Source organism: Macaca nemestrina, chromosome 17, assembly GCF_043159975.1.
Source record: "Macaca nemestrina isolate mMacNem1 chromosome 17, mMacNem.hap1, whole genome shotgun sequence".
NCBI classification, from domain to species: domain Eukaryota; kingdom Metazoa; phylum Chordata; class Mammalia; order Primates; family Cercopithecidae; genus Macaca; species Macaca nemestrina.
Genome location: NC_092141.1, coordinates 85,934,541 through 85,955,161, shown reverse-complemented (window position 1 = coordinate 85,955,161; position 20,621 = coordinate 85,934,541). Strand labels below are relative to the sequence as shown.

Below are 20,621 nucleotides of genomic sequence, written 5' to 3'. Positions count from 1 at the left end.
CATCTACTCATCCACCCACCCATTCATCCACCCATCCCTCTCACACATCCCTCCACTCATCCATCCACCCATCCACTCATCCATCTACCCATTCATCCTCTCATCCATCCATCTTATCTGTCCATCCCTTCTTTCATTGAAGGAGGGGGACCTCTGATGGAAGCTCCATATTTGGAATTCGAACTCAGGGGAATTACACCCTAGAAAAAAGGATGAAACACAGCTAGACCAGTCCTTGCAGGGGCTGAATCCATTTTGTCTCAATCACTATATTGATTAAGGTGATCCGAGATTGCTAGGGCCTCCAGCTACAAGCCAAGAGTAAAAGTAAATTCTCTCTGGAATAAAATAGAGTCATCCTTGATCTTAAATTATCTCTATAATTCTTCATATTCATTTTCCAGAACTCAAAAAAAAATAACCATTGAAATCCCAATCAAACCTCCAGTACTTTTTTTGTAGAAATTGACAAGCTGATTCTAAAACTCATTTGGAAATGCAAAGGACCTAGAACAGACAAAACGACTTTGAGAAAGAACACAGTTAGCAGGCTTATATTACTGATGTCAAGACTTATAAAGCTACAGTAATCCAGACAGTGTGGTATTGGTATCAAGATAGACAAATAGATCAATGGAACAGAATAGACTCCAGAAATAGACCCACACACAGTATGGTCAATTGATTTTCAACAAAGGTGCAAAACATTTCAGTGGAGGAAGGATGGTTTTATCAATAAATGGTCATGAAACATGATATCTATATGCAAAAAACTGAAAGAACTTTATACTTATATGTAAAAGTTCATGCAAAATGGATCACAGACTTAAATGCAAAACCTAAAACTACAAAACTTTTAAAAAAAATAGGAAAAAATCTTTGTAACCTTGTGTTCGACAAAGATTTCTTAAATACAACACCAAAAGCACAATCCATAAAAGAAAACACTGGACTTCATTAAAATTAAGAACTTTTGCTCTTTGAAAGACATTGTTTTTTGTTTGTTTGTTTTTGAGACGGAGTCTCCCTCTATCGCCCAGGCTGGAGTGCAGTGGTACAATCTCGGCTCACTGTATCCTCCACTTCCTGGGTTCAAGCAGTTCTCCCGCCTCAGTCTCCTGAGTAGCTGGGATTACAGACATGTGCCACCACGCTGGGCTAATTTTTTGTATTTTTAGTAGAGATGGGGTTTCACCTTGTTAGTCAGGCTGGTCTCAATCTCCTGACCTTGTGATCCACCCGCCTCAGCCTCCCAAAGTGCTGGGATTACAGGTGTGAGCCACCACCTGCCAAAAGACACTGTTAAGAGAAAGACAAGGCCAGGCACAGTGGCTCATGCCTGTAACGCCAGGACTTTCAGAGGCTGAGGCAGGAGGATCACTTGAGCCCAGGAGTTTGTGACCAGAATGGGCAACATAGCGAGACCCTGTCTCTCTGTCTCTATCTGCACACACACACACACACACACACACACACACACACACGTTTAAAAAGAGAGAGAGAGACAAGCCACAGATGGGAAGAAAATATTTATAAAGCACATATTTGATATAAGATTTGGATCCAGAATATACAAAGAACTCTAACAACTCCATAGTAAGAAAATAAACAACCTAATACAAACAAACTAATATTTTCAATGAGTAAAACTTTTTAAAAAGACACATCACCAAAAAAAAAAAAAGAAAAAGATATATGGAAGACTAATAAACACACAAAAATATCTTCATCATGAGTCATTAGGAAAATGCCAATTTAAACCACAAGAAGACACCATTCCATGCCTGTTAAAATGGCTGAAATTTACCACACTGACCATCCCAAGCATTGATGAATTTGTTAAAGAATTGAAAGCCTCCTACATTGCTGGTAGGACTATAACATGGCATGACCACCTTTTTTTAAAAAGTTAAACACACTTCTACAGTATTAACCAGCCATTATATTCTTAGGCATTTACCCAGGAGAAATGAAAGCATATGTTTCTACAAAAAATTGTACACGAACCAAAAAGGCTAGTCAAGACTCCCTGAGTTGGTTTTGCAATGTATTCATGGGTTGCCACCTACGGATTGAAAAGTTCCACCCAAGCTCACCCAGATGACTCTCTGAGGGCCTGGAATGTTTCCTCCAGGGATGAGGGTGGGTTTGCCCTGGGCCTGAACCAGCTGCCTTTCCCTCCTTCCTGCTTCATTCCCTCGGTCCTCACCCTCGCTTCCTGGGACTACACTCTACTAAAATAGCACCTAAGCCTTCGCCTCAGGCTCCACTTTCTGGGGAATGCAGAATAAGACAGACCCGCTTAGCACAAAAATCACCCAACGCCTTGCCCTGGGTCCCCAGCTCCTGCTCCCCATAAGGATGATAAATGACCTTCCATCTCCCCTCCTTCCTCCTCTGCTTCTCGGCCACCTGGTCCCCTGAACTCTGGAAGGCATCTCTCCTAGGATGCTGCTTTCATTTTTCTCTTCATCCAGCCACCTCTGACTTCCTTTGGTTACAAATACCAGAGCAAGGATGTCTTTTTTTGGAAGCAGCTTCTTTGAGGTCTCTAGCTGAACAGGATTGCCTCAGGCTGTCACAGAAGTTCCAGCGCTAGAGATAAAACCTTTCTCTTTCCAGACTTCATAACCTCTCATTCTCTTGGGCCAGTTTCTTAATAGCATTTTCTGATAAAGGTAGATCCCGTGTGTTCCACAACCCTCCGACTCTGCCCTCTTCAGCGCCTAGTACCCACAGCTTCCCGGGCTTCCCTCCCTGCAGCTGTGGCAATCAGCATGGGGAGCCTCACCTGCCAGCGCCCCCCTCCACACCCCACAGTGACCTCTGACATCTCGGCAGAGGTCTTGGACCTTGATTCCTGCTTCCAAGCCTTCTCTCTGCCATTCTCCAAGGCTTCATAATGCTGAACAGACTGTGGAGTCAGGGCCAAGCACCCCTGGCTCTGGACTTAGATCGATGTAGGCTGGAACATCAGCTCGGTGCTTACCAGCTATGGGTCACCTTTTAACCCACTGTGCCCTGGTGTCCTCATTTGTGGAGTGGGCAGGATCACACACAGTACCTACCTCATGGTGTGAAGGTGAAATAAGAGATGCACATGAGCCCTCAGCACAATGCCTGGCACATAGCAAGCTCTCAGTGAACAGTAGCCTCTTGGGTGGATGCCACCCAGATGGTGAGATCCCCCCCGAGTCCTCCTTCTCTCCTCCTTCCTCAGTCATAGAACCCAGAACTGGGCTGGGCACATTGAGCTGAGCTGCCTGGAAATAAAGTCACCCAGCGTCCCCTGGAAGTGGGCATGGTCCTGTGGCCAAGACGGAGCTGATGAGCAGTGCGGGAAACGTGGTGTCCCCCTCTGCTCCTTCCTTCTCCTTGCGGGCTGGGATGCAGATGTAATGACTCAAATGGCTGTAGTCATCTTGAACCATGAGACAAGGCCAGGGTGGAAACTCAACACGGTGGGTCAAGGTAAGAAGACCCCCGGGAACGCCACACCAGCCCTCCCGACCTCTGGAATTTGCAAGCAGGAAAGAAAATATACTTCCATCTTGTTTAAATCATGATTATTTTGGGGTTTTCCTGGGACAGCTGGATCTCACACAGCTGTGAGAGTGATTAAATCCAACGATCATGTAACAGGCCTGATGTAGGGTGCAGGGGCTTCCCCTGATTGGTATCTTCATTATTAACCTTGACCTCATGCCACCTGCCTGATGCAATAACCCATCGAACGCTGGTCCCTCTCACTGCCAGGAGCTGCCCTGTGGCCATGCCAAGCAGGACCTTGACCTCCAGGGACCTGCCTCCCTGTCACAGAGGAGCCAGGAAAGACGGCTCCTAGGACTCTGCTGTCCCCATCATCCTCCTCCCCACCTTGGTCCATCCACAGGAACCACAAGCCCCAGAAAGCCTGAGTCAGGGGAACATCACGAGGAGGGGAACATCACGAGGAGAGACCCCTGGAGCGGCTGCTGGAGCGGGGAAGGGAGCAGAGGGCAGAAGGGGCCGGCTGCAAGCGGTTTCCATACCTGGAGCTGCCTCGTGGCCAGGGGGAGCGCAGGGAACAGAGAGACAGCAGGTTAGTGGTGATTCGCAGACAACACCCCGTGCAGACAGCTCCTCTCTGGGGACCCCCAACCCTGAAGATGGGGTTCTAATCTCTACGCCTCTCTTGCTTCTCTCTGCCTTTCATCCCACAGAACCCCCAAGTCTAGCCTGACCACTCCCCACCCACCGACGACGCCCTTGCTGGGCTTACATTGTCTATTGATCTGTTCCTTGGGAGGGTGGAAGATTTAGTCACAGTCCTCAATTAAGGAATCATTTATTACGAGAGTCCGGGGGACAAGCTGTCAGCTTCCAGACTGGGTGTCTTTAAATAGCACTTAGGAACTTTCTGTCCTGAACTGTTCATGGGAGACATTTCCAGCATGCAGGGCTTGGGCGGGAGGTGGGCGCCGCATCCTGGAAGGAGGAGATGCGGGACCCAGGCGGGGGCCTGTGCTGGGCAGGCTGGTGCTTCCCGCGCGCAGGGGCCGCACTCACCTTCCAGATGCTGGCCTCCTTGCCGTACACCACGGCCATGTTGCTGGCCTTGCCGCCTTTGATGAGCTGCTTCTCCGTCTCGTTGAGCTCCTCTGACACGAAGCCCATGAAGGAGTTGTCGGGGGTGTGAGCTGCAGCCCGAGCATGCAAAAGGAACGGGGTCACCAAACAACCAATGGCAGCCCCAGGCCTCCCTGGACTGCCCCGCCCAAGAGGTCCTCTTTTGGCAGGGGTGGGAAAGGGGGCGGGGCGTAGGAGTGCGGTCCGGAGAGCCCTCGCCTGGGAACCCCCTTCCCAGAGACTGCCACAAAGCTCAGAGCAGAAGGAAACCTAGGCCTGGCATAGTGGCTCACGCCTATAATCCCAGCATTTTGGGAGGCCGAGGCGGGAGGATCCCTTGAGCCCAGGAGTTTGAAATCACCCTCGGCAACGAAGTGAGACCCTGTCTCTATTTAAAAATAGAAAAATTAGCCAGGCATGGTGGCATGCGCCTGTAGTCCCAGACACTCGAGAGGCTGACGTGGGAGAATCGCTTGGGCCCACTAGTTCAAGGCTGCAGTGAGCTTTGATCGCACCGCTGCACTCCAGCCCGGGCAACAGAGCGAGACCCTGTGCAAGAAGGAGAAAGAAGGAGAAGAAGAAGACGAAGACAAAGACGGAGACGGAGGAGGAGGGAGAGGAGAAGGAGGAGGAAAAAAGAAGGAGGAGGAGAAAGAAGAGGAGGAGGAGGAGGAAAAAAGGAAGAGGAGAAAGAGGAGGAGGAAGGGGAGGAGGAGGAAGAAGGAAGAAGCACCAGCAGCAGTAGCAGCAGCAGCCTAAGAGGTCATCAAGTCCCCCTGTTTGTTTTCAGATAAGGAAACTGAGGCTGAGGCCCCGGGTGACCCAGCAGGGACTCTGCCCTCCTCACAGTCCCTGGAGCACCAAGCTTTGGCTGCACCTCTGACTCATCTTTCCGCCCTCCACCTGAGCCCATAGGCAGCGTCTGTCATCCCAGGTGGAACTTCCTCCACCTTCTCCATGACTGCACCCCGGCCTAGGCCGTATCAGCTCTCAGTGGGACCACCCTGACAGCTGCCTCCCCATTCCTGTGGCTGTCTTGGTAGAGTCTTTTCTCTGAAATGACACTTTTGAATCTAGGCCATATCAGGTTCCTCCTCTGCACAAAACCTCATATGCCAAAGTCCACCTGACAATCACCAGGCTCTGCCTCCATTCCCCTCCCACCACACCTTTGACCATCCAGCCCACCCAGAGCCCTGCTGGACGCAACCCCTCTCCACACAGAACTGTGCTCACAGGCCGGTGAGAGGTCTGTCCTGACCCCGGTCACTCATTGTCCCCTTAACAGCTTTATTTTTCATCATAGCACTTACTGACCAGACATTAGACTATATATTTATTTGTTCATGTATAATTGTCAGAATAGGCCGGGTGTGGTGGCTCACGCCTGTAATCCCAGCACTTTGGGAGGCCGAGGTGGGTGGATCACCTGAGGTCAGGAGTTCAAGACCAGCCTGGCCAACATGGCAAAACCCCATCTCTACTAAAAATATAAAAATTAGCCAGGTGTGGTGGCACACTCCTGTCATCCCAGCTACTCAGAAGGCTGAGGCACGAGAATCACTTGAACCTGGGACGCGGAGGTTTTAGTAAGCCGAGATCACGCCACTACACTCCTGCCTAGGCAACAGAGCAAGACTCCATCTCCAAAAACAATAATAATAATTGTTAAAATAGAAGCCCCTTGTGGGCAATGGTTCCGTTTTGTTCACTTCTGTGCCCCCAGCACCTGAAACAGAGCCTGGGCTGGCTGAATGAATGCTGGAGAAAGATGGGTGAGACAGGGGAGAGAGGCTCCCATTCCCACCTCCAAGCATTGTCCCTGCTGCTGTCCCCTCGGCCTGCACTGCCCTCCTCCCTTTGTCTTGGATGAGGAAATTCTACTCAGCCTTCAGGGCCCCTCTCACACAACATCTCTTCCTGGAAGCCTTCTCGGGGATGGACTGTGCCTCCCTTTGTGGCCCCATCTGCGGCAGTTAGGTCTCTGTCAAAGCAGGGATCGCCCCGGGACTTCCTTGCCATTTGACTTATTTATTCCCAGGAACCCACGCACCAGGGCCAGGGAACATGTTTGATCTCGTGCTCCAATTCCATGGCCATGTGTGGAGCGCAGTGACTGCTAAAGCTCTGTCTGCCAGGGAGGGGTTAACAGGAACATGAGAGCTGCGAATCTGCAAGACACACAAGCCCTGCTTTCTGCGCACTAGGATCCCGAATAAACCATTTATTGAATCCAATGATATTTAATCTACCTTCCTGCATGGAAGGGGCTATGGTGAGCGAGCAGTCTGGGAGCAGCCACCCAGCCTTGATTTCCCACAACAGCTTTGATTCTAAATACCCTAGTTCTTCATTTTGAATGCACATTCCCCACATTTTAATGTTTCTCCAATTGGGATGCATGTTTTAATCAAATGCGTAGATCTACTGTAGTATTTCCACCCACCCCTCAAGGCCCACAAGATGTAGTAATCGACATCTGGTACAGCTTAGAAGAGATGACGGTTTCCTGTGTAAGTGCCCGCAAAGCTCACAGATTCTTGGGCCTGAAAATCCAGCTACAGAACCAACCATTCTCTCCTCTAGAGCTTCAGGAGGGTCAGGAGAAGCCCTGGAGGCCTGGAGTTCTTTCTGTGGGTGGTCAGGGTCAGGACAGCTTTCCGTCTGAGGAGGCTCTGTCCACGCCAGGCAAAGCAGCCCCTGCCCGCCCCTGTTTACCTGTCCAGCACCCATCTTCCCCCTCCCCTCTGGCTCCTCCAAAGCTGCCACCCAGCCCTCTCTCCCATTTCCACCACTCTCTAAAGCTGAAGAATCCTGCACTAAACTGCCTTCATTCCACCAACTCCACCAGAAGGGACACATTTAGAACACAATTAGCTAAGCCAGTCAGAGGGGAACAGGGAAGTATGGCAACCAATTAAAATAACAGGGACCATTAAGCCAAGAGCTCCTGGGGGCAGAGCAAGGGTAAGGCCAGGAGAGGCAGCAGCTCACCCAGTTAGCTCCCTGGGGAAATCAGTCAGCTAGATGGGAACAGGCGTGCTCCTGATTTCCTTCCTGGACTCTGAGCCATTAAAACTGGCCAGCCTCCCTCTTCCCTTTTGTCCCCACTTTCTTCGATTTATTCAATCAATTAATGTTCTCTGAGGATCTAGGTTGGCTCCAGAGAGATTAAGATAAACCAATTAGTGGCCCCTTTTTGAGTGGTTCATGATCTATCAGGGAAAAGAAATGTATAAGCAAATAACTCTAGCATACTTCAATATATGCTTTAACAGAGTTAAGTTTAAGAATTATAAAAATAGAGGTAAAGAGGCAATACATTCTGCCTGGAGTAGATGAAGGGATCGGTGAAAGTGATGGTAAAAAGAGGAGACATTTGACTTGAGGTTTTGAAGGATGAGTAGGAGTTGGCCAGGTCTAGAAATCCACATCCAGTGGGCTCCACCCTGGGACAAGTCCTCATTTTCTCACTGCAGGACATTGCAGAAGCCTCTTAACCCATTTCTGCTTCCCCCTCCTACCTGCTCCATCGTCTTTGGCCACCTGCAGTCCGACAGGATAATATGCCTCAATAAAGATGTTTCTCCGGCTAGGCACAGTGGCTCACGCCTGTAATCCCAGCACTTTGGGAGACCGAGGCAGGTGGATCACCTGAGCTCAGGAGTTCCAGACCAGCCTGGGCAACAAGGTAAAACCCTCTCTCTACTAAAAATACAAAAATTAGCCAGGCAAGGTGGCGTGTGCCTGTGGTCTCAGCTACTCCAAAGGCTATGCACAAGAATCGCTTGAACCCAGGAGGCGGAAGTTGCAGGGAGCCAAGATCGCACCACTGCACTCCAGCCTGAGCGACAGAGTAAGACTCTGTCTCAGAAAGAAAGAAAAAAAAAAAAAAAAAAAAAAAGTCCAGGTGCGGTGGCTCACGCCTGTAATCCCAGCACTTTGGGAGACCGAGGCGGGCGGATCATGAGGTCACGAGATCTAGACCATCCTGGCTAACACGGTGAAACCCCATCTCTACTAAAAATACAAAAAATTAGCCAGGCGAGGTGGCGGGCACCTGTAGTCCCAGCTACTTGGGAGGCTGAGGCAGGAGAATCGCTTGAACCTGGGAGGCAGAGGTTGCAGTGAGCCAAGATCATGCCACTGCACTCCAGCCTGGAGGACAGAGTCAGACTCTGTATCAAAAAAAAAAAAAAAAAGTTTCTTCATGACATTCTCTAGTTGAAGAACCTTCAGTGGTCCTCCAACGTGAACTCAGGAACCTTGGCTAAAAGACCCCACTCCTTGGTGCCCTGATCCTCCATGCTCCTCTTACCAGCCTCCAATCTGACTGCTTCCCTTCTTTTTTTCTTTTCCTCTCTTTTTTTTTTTTTTTTCCCTGAGACGGAATCTTGCTCTGTTGCCCAGGCTGGAGTGCAGTGGTGCCATCTCAGCTCACTGCAACCTCCACCTCCCGGGTTCAAGCGATTCTCCTGCCTCAGCCTCTTGAGTAGCTGAAATTACAGGCACCCACCACCTCGCCCAGCTAATTTTTGTATTTTTAGTAGAGATGGGGTTTCACCATGTTGGCCAGGCTGGTCTCGAACTTCTGACCTCATGACCTGCCCGCCTTAGTCTACCAAAGTGCTGAGATTACAGGTGTTAGCCCCATGCCTGGCCTGACTGCTTCCCTTCTAAGTGATCTAATTACCCAAGCCTCTCATCTCCGTAGCTTTTCCTCTTCCACAGCCCAGAGCAACACCATTTCCTCCCCACCTCTATTTCCACTCCCCATTTCCTTTCCCTCCAGAAATCTGCTCCCTGTGCTTGCTCTACCCCAAGCACTTTTCTGCTGGGAGGACAGTGAGAAGTCTAATGCAACCTTGAAATAGGCCCTGCAGAAGGAGTCTGGTCCCGACTGAGCTGTGTGACCTCAGGCTGCATGCTCTACCTCTCTGGGCCTTGGTTTTCTCATCTGGACTGCGTGGGCCCCAGGAACCTTCCCACTTTCCCAACCTTCTGCAATTCAATGATGCCATTACTTATTTATTCAAAAATCACATCTGCCCCAGTACAGCCTAGAGTCTAGAGAATCAGAAAAAAAAAAAAAAGAATAGTCCAAGCACCCATAAGAGATGCCATGAATTTGACAGGCTAAATACAAATCATATACTTTACTCACAAGCAAGTCCCTCAGCACTCCGCTCAGAGTCTGTGATGCTCTTAATTTAATAGATGCAATCCTAACAAGGGTGCTTATCTAGCTTTCTGGCCCAGAGCCTTCAAAGAGCCACACGCAAGATGCCGCTGGAGGCAGATATACTGACAACAATTAAAAGTGACAGCCAAGAGCCTCCCACTAAGGTGGAAGAGCGCAGCGCGAAGCAGACACGGGGAGGGGACACAGCTCCGCACCTCTGCCGTCCAGAAGAGCAGGCCCATGCACCTGGGTGGGAGGCAGAGAACTGACCCTGAGATGTCAAGAAAAGGTGAAATTGTTTTCAGTGAGCTGCGTTTAACAGGATAGGTCAGTTGTATATACATTTTAGAGTATCATTAAAAACAACTGAAACCCAGGCACGGTGGCTTGCGCCTGTAATCCCAGCAGTTTGGGAGGCCTACGTGGGCCGATCGCTTGAGCCCAGGAATTCAAGACCAGCCCAGGCAACCTGGTGAAACCCTTTCTCTACAAAAAATATAAAAATTAGTTGAGCGTGGTGGTGGATGCCTGTAATGCCAGCTACTTGGGAGGCTGAGGCAGGAGGATCACTTGAGCCCAGGAGGTCAAGGCTGCAGTGAGCTGAGGAGATCACACCACTGCACTCCAACCTGGGCAATAGAGCCAGATCCTGTCTCAAAAAACAAACAAACAAATAGCTGAAGCCCAGCTCCACTCACGTTCCTTGCCTGGAGCCCTGGCAGCCAAGTCCACTCCTGCATTTCTGGAACCTTCCAGTTCTTCCCGCATCCCTCTTTACTGCATCTGTTCCCTCTGCCTGCCTGCTCCTTTCCACCCAGGGAAGTTCTCCAACCTACTCTGGAATGCCTGTCTTTCTGGGAGGCCACGGAGTCCCCTGTGTTCTGGAACTGTGTGCCCAACCGCCCTCCTGGAGGGTGAAGGCTACGTCTGCTGGAGTCAGGGAGGTCACCCCGCCCTGGACATCCCCTCCATGCTTCCTGCTCCCCAAATAGCACCAGAAGCTTCCTTCCTGGTTCATACACTTACGGAGAAGGAGAAGGCGATGCTTGCTGGGTCCCACCACCCCACTGGCTGGAGAAGGAAAGAGAGGGAGGAGCGAGACCCTGGCCGCCTCTCGCGCCACCTCTGAGAACCACAAGGAGGACCTCCTGACCCTGACCCCACCCCCACCCAGTGGGGCACTCACGAAACATGGTCATGAACTGCTTGGGGTTGAGGTTCCAGTAGCCCCAGTTGGTCCGGTAGCCATGCAGCGTGGCGTACTCCTCGTGGTTGTATGCAGGTTCCGTCCCGAAGGTGTCGATGACTCTGATTCGGCACCTGCCCCCCCAGGGACCGGGAACCAGGGTCAGTAACCTCCCTATGTGTCCCTGGGCTGGAGGTGCCCCAGCCACGAGCACTGTCACCAGCCAGTGGCGGGGTCAGAGTAGCACAGTGTGTGTTAGCACTTGGACTAGGACACTGCCTCGCTGTGTGACCACAGGCAAGTGCCTTCACTTCTCTGTGCTGCCTCATCTGTCAAGTGGGAAAAACAACAGCCCAATTGTCTCAGGGTTGTAGGGAGGCTCCTGGCCCACGGTCCGTGGTTAGCACTCAGGAACTGTAGCCATTACTGCCACCCAGAAGGGAGGCACTGTTTGGAGAGGGGGCCCTCTCTGTTGTCCCCCAGGTCCTCTATACAATTTGCACCTGCCTGGGTCGGGAGTCCATAGCCCCTCTGCTCAGGAGCCTGACACCCCTGGATGTGCCCGGTCTATAGGGCCAGGATGCAACAGGCAGGGTCCCAGGCACTGCCCATGGGCTGTCTTTGGGTGGCAGCACTTCTGAGCCTCCTCTGCAAGACTGGTCCCAGCCGGGGTGGACCCTGCAGCTGGGCAGAGGCTCTGCTCCACAGGGCTCTTCTCCCTCTGCTGCCTCCAGCGGTGGAGGCCCAGGTTCAAAACAGAGGGGGCTTGTTCCTATAGATCCGCCAACCGCAGGGCCAGACGAACTCCGAGGCCACTCTCAATGGGCCACAGCCCCAGAGCCACACCCTCTGCCCACCCTACCCCTTGGAAGGGGCACCTGAAAAAAAGCACCAAGACTCAGAGGCCCTGCAAGGAGCTCCTCACCCCAGCATCCTTCCTGGTGACCCAGAATTGTCTGCAGAGTGCTGAGGTCGGCACTTTTCCCCCAGGGAAGGGGCCTGGGGTGGGAGAGAGCGCCCAGTGCATAGAGAACGCGCATTAATAATAAAAGCAATAACACTGCCTGTCACTTTTTTCCCTAATAAAATCATGTGGGATCGTCAATGGGACTGGAGCACACGTAATAAGTAGCAGGGCTCTCTGTGCTAAATTAAGCCCCACATCCCGCTGGCTGCAGTGAGACAGGGAGCGATGGCCTTGGCCTTCCTCCAGACGGAGAGAGGGTGGGGTGGAGGAAGAGGGGAGTGCTGAGCAACTCTCCCCACCCCAAGGTCCCCACAGCAGGGTCACAGCCCTGGTTACTGTCCCGTTCCCTTGTACCCCTCTCCACTTCCTCAGCCCCACTCCATGTAGATTACCCTGGTCCCCTGCCCCCAGCCTCAAAGCAGCAGAGGGGTGATGGAGCAACTCCCTGGGTGGTTTATTAATTATCATTGTGTTAGCCGGGAGGCAGACATGGAAGTGGCAGGGGAGGGAAGGGAAGGGGAGGGGAGAGAAGGGGAGGGGGAAGGGGGGAGGGAAGGGGAAGGAGGAGAGGGAATGGGGGGAGAGTGGAATGGGGGAAGGGAAGGGAGGGGGTGGGGAGAGAAGGGGGTAGGGGCAAGGGACGGGGAAGGGGAGAGGAGGGTGGAATGGAGGAAGGGGAGGGGAGGGTGGAATGGGGGAAGGGGAGGGGAGGGAAGGGGGAGGGGGAATGCGGGAGAGTGGAATGGAGGAAGGGGAATGGGGGAAGGGGAGGGGAGGGGGTGGGGGAGATGAGGGGGAGGGGGAGGGGAGGAGAGATGGGGGAGGAAAGGGGGGAAGGGGAGGGGGGGGGAAGGGGAGGGGAGGGCGGAGGGCAGGATGCAGGACAGTATGTTCTCCCACTTGGGCCCAGCTGGCCGAGTGGGGACGTGGGGGCAGGGTGTGAAGGAGGAGCTTTCTCCCCTGGCATGCAGGTCACGTGCCCACCCTCTGGCCACCCTCTCACCGGTACTTCTTGAAGGAGAGTCCCATGTGCTGCTTCATCTGCTGCAGGCCGTGGTAGTCGGTGTAGATGAGGTCGAAGGGCAGGGGCATGGTGAGCGGGCAGCTCCCCCGGCCTGGCGGCACCCCTAAGTTACTGAGAGAAGAGCCCTTCAGAGTCTGGGCCCCAAGACCCACCTGCCCAGCCAGCCACCCCAGTTCCTTAGAGCCCAGGATGAACAGTAAAAGTGCAGAGAGCTTAGCACAGACTCTCAGACAGGAAGTGAGCAGGATGGCCCTATACGGTAACGTAGGTTTTTCACTGCACAAGGCAATCCAGCGAGGGGCAGGTGGGACTGACGTCAGTGTGGGCTCCCGTGCACCCAGCCTGGGCTACCTGCCGGGAAGAAGGGGCACTTTTTGTCATTGCCACAAATGTGCTCCCGCAGGGCTGTGGCTACCCAGAGAGGGAGCCTTTCTCTAACTCTCACAAATCCCATGGATGCTGGCTGCAGTCCTCAAGCTCAGCTATGTGTTTGTCTGGATGAGGGCCCCAAACCTCCTGCCTCAGAAAAGTACAGTCTTGCAGGAGTGACCGAGCTCCTGGCGCCCAGGTTGGCTGAGGCCACAAGCTCCTGCAGGCCACTGGTCACCTGTTTCCCACTCCGGGCACCGCACGGGACCTGCCTGCCCTCACCTGCCGGGTCATTTACACACAGGTTTTCATCTGGGACAAGGTTGCCTCTGGTGACCTGGAAGACGCAGCTTGGTCAGAGAAGGGGTGGTGCCCCTCTGCCATCTGGCATCCCATCTGGCTGGAGCTGCTGGGTCATCTCCTCCTGCTGGCCCCCCCAGGTCCCCGGCTCCAGGATCATGGACAGGAGGACATGGAAGGACATGACCACACCCCATGGCTTCCTCTAGAATCCCCACATCTGCTCAGTCTGCCTCCCTGGGGAAGGGTTCAAAGCCCCCTGTCCCAGCAGCCACAGCTGCCATTTTAAACTCCTCTGCCCACAACCCCCCTGCCAGCATCCGTACAAACCAGCTCCTCCCTCCAGGAGCCCCTGCTTATTCCAACTCTACAGCCTCGGTGTCTCCCCTGCAGGGAATGATGAGGCATCCGGTCACTTGTTCATTCAGTTAAGTCTACGCTGAGCCCGAGTCAGGTGGGATGCGCCATCCTCCACAGAGACGGTCCTTCCACATTCCCTTCCCCACTCCACCAGAGGAGGACGCCCGGGAGCTCAGAATGCATGCAGAACCCGGTCAGGCACCTGCTTCCCCAAACACCCGCTCCCCACCGGGTCCTCAAGATAATTCTCTTTAACAAATGTTTCTTGAGTGCATGTGGGGTGCCAGGCCCTGTGCCCACATCATGAACTCAGAGACACGTGGGATGTGGCCCCAGCCCCAGGAGCATGAGCCATGTGAGGTGTGTACGCCTAGGGGTGCTGGAGCGGAGATCTGAACAGCATGTGCTGAGGCACAGTGGAGGTGTCCTGAGGAGGGGCCCATTGGTGGAGGGATGGGCAGAGAAGGCCACGTGCCCTGTCTTCATTTTTCTCTCTCAACAGCTCTTGGTGGATGCGTCACCTCATGGAGCTGGATGTAACTGTCCTTTGCTCCCAACCCAGATTGGGAAGCAGCCAGGCCATCGGGCCCCATCTCCCGGGGATGCCCACCTCCCCAGGATTCGGGGTTCAGGTGCCAGCTCTGTAAGAGACCTAGGATACCTCCTACTAGGGAGGCCCTTCAGGGACCCACATGATAAGCAGAGTCAGGCTGGGGAGATGATGAGCTTTGACAAGGTCACCTGCTCATTAATGGCAAGGGGCCAGGATTGATCAGTTTCCTGGGCTGTGTCTGGGCTCCTTGAAACCATTCAGGCCAGGTGGAAAAGTACAGGCCCAAAAGGTGCATGCTCGCTTTGCGCATGCTCAGAAGCTCGGGGAGGGGACTGTGCACACCATCCGTTAGCACACCGTCCAAAGTGGCACCGTGTCAGTGATGTTTCTGGTGACTTGCCGACAGCGCTGTGATGGAAAGAGGTGGGGAGAAGCTGCCAGCAGAGGGACTAAGCCATCAGAGGTCAGCCTTACCCTGCAGAGAAAGGCAGCAAGAGGGAAGGCGCTTTCTCTGGGCCTTGCCCCCCACTTCCAGCTGGTACCCCCACCAGCCTCTTGCGCTGTCCCCACACTGGCTTCCCCGCCATGTCAGAACCTTTGCTGCTAAGTGTGAGAGGGGAATGTGAAAACCTAATAACCGTTTCCTCCTCATTTCTTGTCTATAAACTTAAAAATGGCCACGGGCTCCTCCCCCATCCCTCCAACCTTCCCGTCTTCCCCTCTTTCCAACCCAGACCGCCTGCCACATGGGATTCTCTGATCCACGGCTTCTAAGGCAGTGCCTCCCTCTTCAGCTTTTTGGTTGAAATACCCAGAAAGCAAAGGAGAAGGAGCACAGGCCCCAGGGGTCTGGAGCCATCACAGGCAGCAGCTCCCACAACCTGGAGACTTCATGAAATATTTGGTGGTACGTTTAAGTGTCGAACAAATTCTGCATTCACTCTGCAAGATACCCCTGTTGTTTTCTGTGAAGCATGGACTTTCTCACTCCCAAAACTCCTCCAGTAAAACTGATGCCCCAGAAAGAAGCTTCATTTTTTTTTTTTGCCCTGGGCCTCCAGAAGTCCCCTCTTCCTCACCTCCCCAACCCAATTGAGAACCACACACAAAAGGACACAAAGATGCTCCCTCTATCCCCTTCCTTGCAGAAACCAGGAAGGGGGTGGCTGCTCCTCCCACATGGAATCTGGGTCTAGTAAAATTAAGACAATCCTGAAAATACAAACCATAGGTGGGTCTAGGAGCTGCTACCTGCACCAGGAACATGACTGGTTTCCCTACAGATCTCTGGTTGGTTTCCAGGCAACATGTTATCTCTCTGTCCTGGGAGCTTCCTTTTGTTGCCCCATCACTGACCACACCCCTGACCCTAGTCCCAGACACCGGGGCCACCGAGAGGACAGAGGGGTTGTAGCACTTCACAGCCCTCTCCTGGGAGACCGCCACGCTGTGGTTCTAAGGCGAGTCCATCATCCTCGCCATCTTCAAGGCTAACATTTTGGACACAGGCATCATTCTATGTGCTTTCAACTTACTGATGCATCAGTTCCTTTCATCTTAGCAACTACCCTACCAGATCAGACCCATTCTCATCCTGTTCCCATCTTTACAGATGAGGAAACAGAGAGTCTGAGTAACTTACCTAAGGATACACAGCCAGGAAGGAGCAGAACTGGGATCAGAGTCTTTCTACAATGGAAACTTGGTCACATCTCCCCAGGGTCCTGACCCTTTCTGAGGCTTCCCACTGCCTCTGAGCCAGGACTTCCAGGATGCTTCCCCACCTAACCCCTGTGGAAGCAACAGCTGCAGCCCCTGCACCACACCCTGTGCCCCCCAGGGTCTGCAGCAGCCTCTCCAGCACAGGCCCACTGGGTGTGCATGGAGGGAGCAAGGGAGCGGGCAGAAGGTGGACCCCCACTGAGCCCCACCTTATGCAGGACCCACTTGGGCAGTCAGTCCTCACCCCACGAAGCATCAGCCCTAAACCTTCGCACCCAGGTCCTTCCACCCGGGCAGGAGCAGGGGCACATTGCTGAGCAATTGCTTCCCCCATGCACACCCCGCTCAGTGTGAAGTCAAAGTTTTGACTAAACCAGAAAAAAAGGGAGGAATATTAACGGATGGGGGAGAAGGAATCTACAATAAGACAGCAGCTGTCACCAGCATGCAACTAAGATAAGTGAGAGCGGACACTTCCTGTCTCTGTCACACGTGAGGCCAGGGGCCACAGAAATTTCAAGGTGGACCCAGCCAAACCCTCCCCTCTGATCCTACCAAGGTTCTCCTGCGACGGTGCCCTGCTTTCACAGAAACCATTCCCTGGGTCTAAAATACTCTTCTCACCTCCACGTGCTTAACTCAAACATCGCCTCCTCCTCCAGGAAGCCTTACCTGAGACACCCCTCCCACTCTGCTCCCTCCATACCTGGGACACACCTCTTCCCACCTGGAGGCCCCTTTGAGGGCAGGGTCAGGCCATCTTTAAAACTCAAGACCAAGGACAGGACCTGACCCACTAAACATCTGCTGTATTCATGAAGCAATAACAAAGCGGTAGATGAGATGACCCTCAGGAATAACTGGTTTCAATGTTTAACAGTTGGCCGAGAAAAGCCTCCCCGGAGAGAGTGTGGGTGAGTGAGGGGCCCAGGGGCGAAGGTGCCTCGGCCACTGGCCTTTGGGTCTGGACCTGGGCCGAGTGGCCCTCCATGCGGCTCAAAGGACATCACAGCAGAGGAGGGAGACCAGTCAGCCCGGAGACAGCAGCATCCCCTTCCCAGGAGGAGTTAAGGAGAAGCCCACATGTCCCCAACCCTGAAAAACAAGGATTTTCAATGGAAGGGGAGGACGTCCCTGGAGGTGTCCGCAGCGGCCTCATTGCTCTTGTCAGAAGAAACCTGAGCCTTGTCCCCTGGAGAGCAGAAAGGTCAGCTGCAGGGAGACTAGTTTTATCACTTGTATTTTAAGTTTACTTTTACAGGCAATTTTATGCTAAGTGATTGGCTGGAGCAGTGACATGAATTGAAAACGCCATCCCCCGACAACCTTCAGCCAAAGGTTCCTGGGAGGCACGGCTGTGCATTTCCACCAATCCTGCTGAATCCGCAAAACGCTCCTGTCCAGACCTTTCTGCACCTCCAAGGCCAAGTCCTCATTTCTCTTGAACTCTCAGGCCAGGGCTGGGTCAAGAGGACGGTTCAGGAGCCCCCACAGATAGGGGTGGGCAGAGGGAGGACCTCAGGGACAGAAGGAACATGAAATGCATCTGCTGCGTACCCCACCGTCTGCCCACTGCCAATAGCCAGTGCTTGGGAAGGACGGGGAAGTTTGTGTGGAATTGCCAAACTGGCTGGTTAGAATATATTTCTGAGTGTCCCCAGGCCAGATGAATAGGAGTCTAAATCCCAAGATGAAAGGGGTAGGGGTAGGGCGGCCAGGGGAATGGAGCATTTCTGCAGGTCACCTGGTTAGAGTTGGCCCCTGCACTGTGCCCAAATTAATCCACCCAGAAAAGCTACCCTCTCGGGGGAGGAAGGAACAGGAAATTATTGTTTAATGGGTAAGGAGTTTCAGTTTTGCAGGAAGAGATCTGGAGATGGATGGTGGCGATGGTTGCACCACAATGTGAATGTGCTTTGCCACTGAACTGTGCCCTTCGAAGTGGTTACAGCAGCACATTTTATGTTATGTGCGTCTTACTATAATTTTTTAAAAAGCCGGCCCGGCACAGTGGCTCACGCCTATAATCCCAGCATTTTAGGTGGCCTAGGTGGGAGGATCGCTTGAGTCCAGCAGTTTGAGACCAGCCTGGACGACATGGCGAAACCCCATCTCTACCAAAAATACTAAAAATTAGCCAGGCATGGTGGCATGTGCCTGTCATTCTAGCTACTCAGGAGGCTGAGGTGGGAGAATCGTTTGAATCCAGGATGTTAAGGCTGCAGTGAGCTGTGATGACATCATTGCACTTTAGCCTGGGCAAGAGAGTGAGACCCAGTCTTAAAAATATGAATGATTTAAAAATAATTTTTAAGTCAACCCATTCACATTCCCGGCTCCCATGCCAAGCACTCTGCCTCCCAGAGGGGCTGAGGCCCCATCTTCTCCAGCTGTCACATTCCCCACCTGCCTGGGACTCCCAGCTGGCCACAAACAACACAGGGGCTTAGTAAATATCCAGGGAAGGACTGGCTCAGGCACTCTTTGCTAAAAATCCAAGAGGAGGATGGGGAGATGGGATGAGGGAGGAGAAAAATAAACCTTCACTTAATAGAAGAAACCCTCGGCTAGGAATTCAAATGCTGAATTCTGGCAATGAAAAATATCCCTCGCCAGGAGCTCCAGCAGGCGTTTGCTGGGTAGCCTTCCGCAAGCCACTGCATCGCTCTGTTGCCGCCTCCACATGTGGGACACGTGCTCAGGCGAATCTCCACGGTCTCTTTTAGGCTAAAAATTCTCTGGTTTTATTTCTCTCTGTGCCTTTGGTCTGTGGCTAGAAATAATCTCTCCAGGTAGCGCTCAAACTGTGGAACAAACTATTCTCTCTCTCTTTCTCTTGTGTGGGAGAGACCTAATTAAAAAGAATCCTTGCAAAGGGCTCAGAGATCTTTGGCTCCAGGGGCTGAAGTGCAGGCAGGATCCACAACTTCACTGGGTGCCTCTCAGGGGGAACACACAGCCGGTGCAGCCTGAGACGTTCTGCCTCCCCAGGGCCCTGAAATCCTCCAAACCTGACTAGTGCCCGTTTCCCAAGCATCATGGGCAGCCCCTGACCCCACCATGGCCCATTACCAGAGCAGGTCACTGTCTGGTCCCTGACAGATCAGATGGGGGCAGAAAGAAGAAACTCAGAGGTTGAACTGGGCATCTAATGAGCTGCTTTAGGAAGCAGGGGTTAGGATCACTAACGAGGAAAGAATTACACAGTCCTGCAGCATTTTCTTCCTGCCCAGGATGGACTGACCTCCCTGTATCCAACAGAAGCAGCCCAGAGTTGCTTTATGGAGCCATTGGGATGGCCCTGCCCTCAGCTCCCATCTCCCAAAAAAGCAGATGACCTTGAACATCTCCAGCACATACCCCATGCCCTCGAGGGTTCAGGGCCACAGCTGAGAGCTGCCAGGCCCCCTCGGGGTCCGTGGCTCAGAGGAAAAGGGAGCCCAAAGGCAGATGGGGGCACAGTCCAGGTGCTCCTTATAGCTGAAGCCACCACAAAGCATGGGTGTGGGGGCAGGTGGTGCAAGGTGTGCGGTTGGCAGGGGGAGCCTCCGAAAGGGAAACTGAGGGAGCAGCGTATCCTCAACACTGCAGACCCAAAGTGGGGCTGGCATCCAAAGCTGGCACTTTCTTCCCCAGTGTTCTTTCCTAGTAAGCAAACTCAGGGCTAAGAATAGGGCCTTGCTCCCAGGAGAGCTGGAGGAAACGGCACACTCATCCCCCTGGCTGCCAGCACGGCGGCAGGAAGAGGAACGGGAACTCGGCCCTCCGGCTGTTCCCAGTCCTCTTCCTTACAGACAGGCCTCGATTTCTAGAACAAATGCCTGTAAACGCTGAGCCCGAATCCAGGTTATCTCATCCAGGGGTCGTGGGTTCTCGAGAAGGGATAGGGGGACCAGTGTTCTTCCTCTGCCAAGCACAGACCAAGACAGTGTCTTGTCAGATGGTGGCTGGAGAGGAGGAAGGTGGCCAAGCCTCCCCGAGGGTTCCTCTATTTGTTCTGGGTTGGGGCCTGGGCGTTGGGGATTATTTTTAGTTCCTCGGGTGATTCCTGTGTGCCAGGGGCTCTTGGCTATTCTATCCAGTTCCACCAACCTTTGCTGAGAACCAACTTGTGCAGGGGCCTTGGGGTAAGACTCTGCTGTCAATCCCACTCAAGCAGTCTTGGTGGGAGATGAGGGCCAAAAGCTAAGACACAGCCCCTGCATCCTGGATTCGGATGTTGAAGGCCTCTGGCTCCACGCTAGAGCTGCCGAGGAAAAAGCAGTCTGGCTCCCAGGAAAATGCATTCCTTTTACCAAAGCTACTCTGACTTGAGGGGCAGGTGGTGATATAGGATAGTGTTTCGTGATC

The 20,621-nt window shown here is 53.0% G+C and overlaps 1 protein-coding gene across 5 annotated transcripts in view; it reads right to left on the bottom strand.

The window, feature by feature from the left end:
• LOC105469217 (alpha-1,6-mannosylglycoprotein 6-beta-N-acetylglucosaminyltransferase B) overlaps positions 1 to 20,621 on the bottom strand; it is an 80,295-nt gene that overhangs the window by 12,767 nt on the left and 46,907 nt on the right. For all 5 annotated transcript variants that reach the window (XM_071083631.1, XM_071083633.1, XM_071083632.1 and 2 more), the window contains 3 exons: positions 12,947 to 13,078; positions 10,977 to 11,110; positions 4,549 to 4,679 (listed from right to left, as the gene is read on the bottom strand). In XM_071083631.1, the coding sequence (XP_070939732.1) occupies positions 4,549 to 4,679; positions 10,977 to 11,110; positions 12,947 to 13,078 (397 nt within the window). The remainder of the gene's footprint in view (positions 1 to 4,548; positions 4,680 to 10,976; positions 11,111 to 12,946; positions 13,079 to 20,621) is intronic.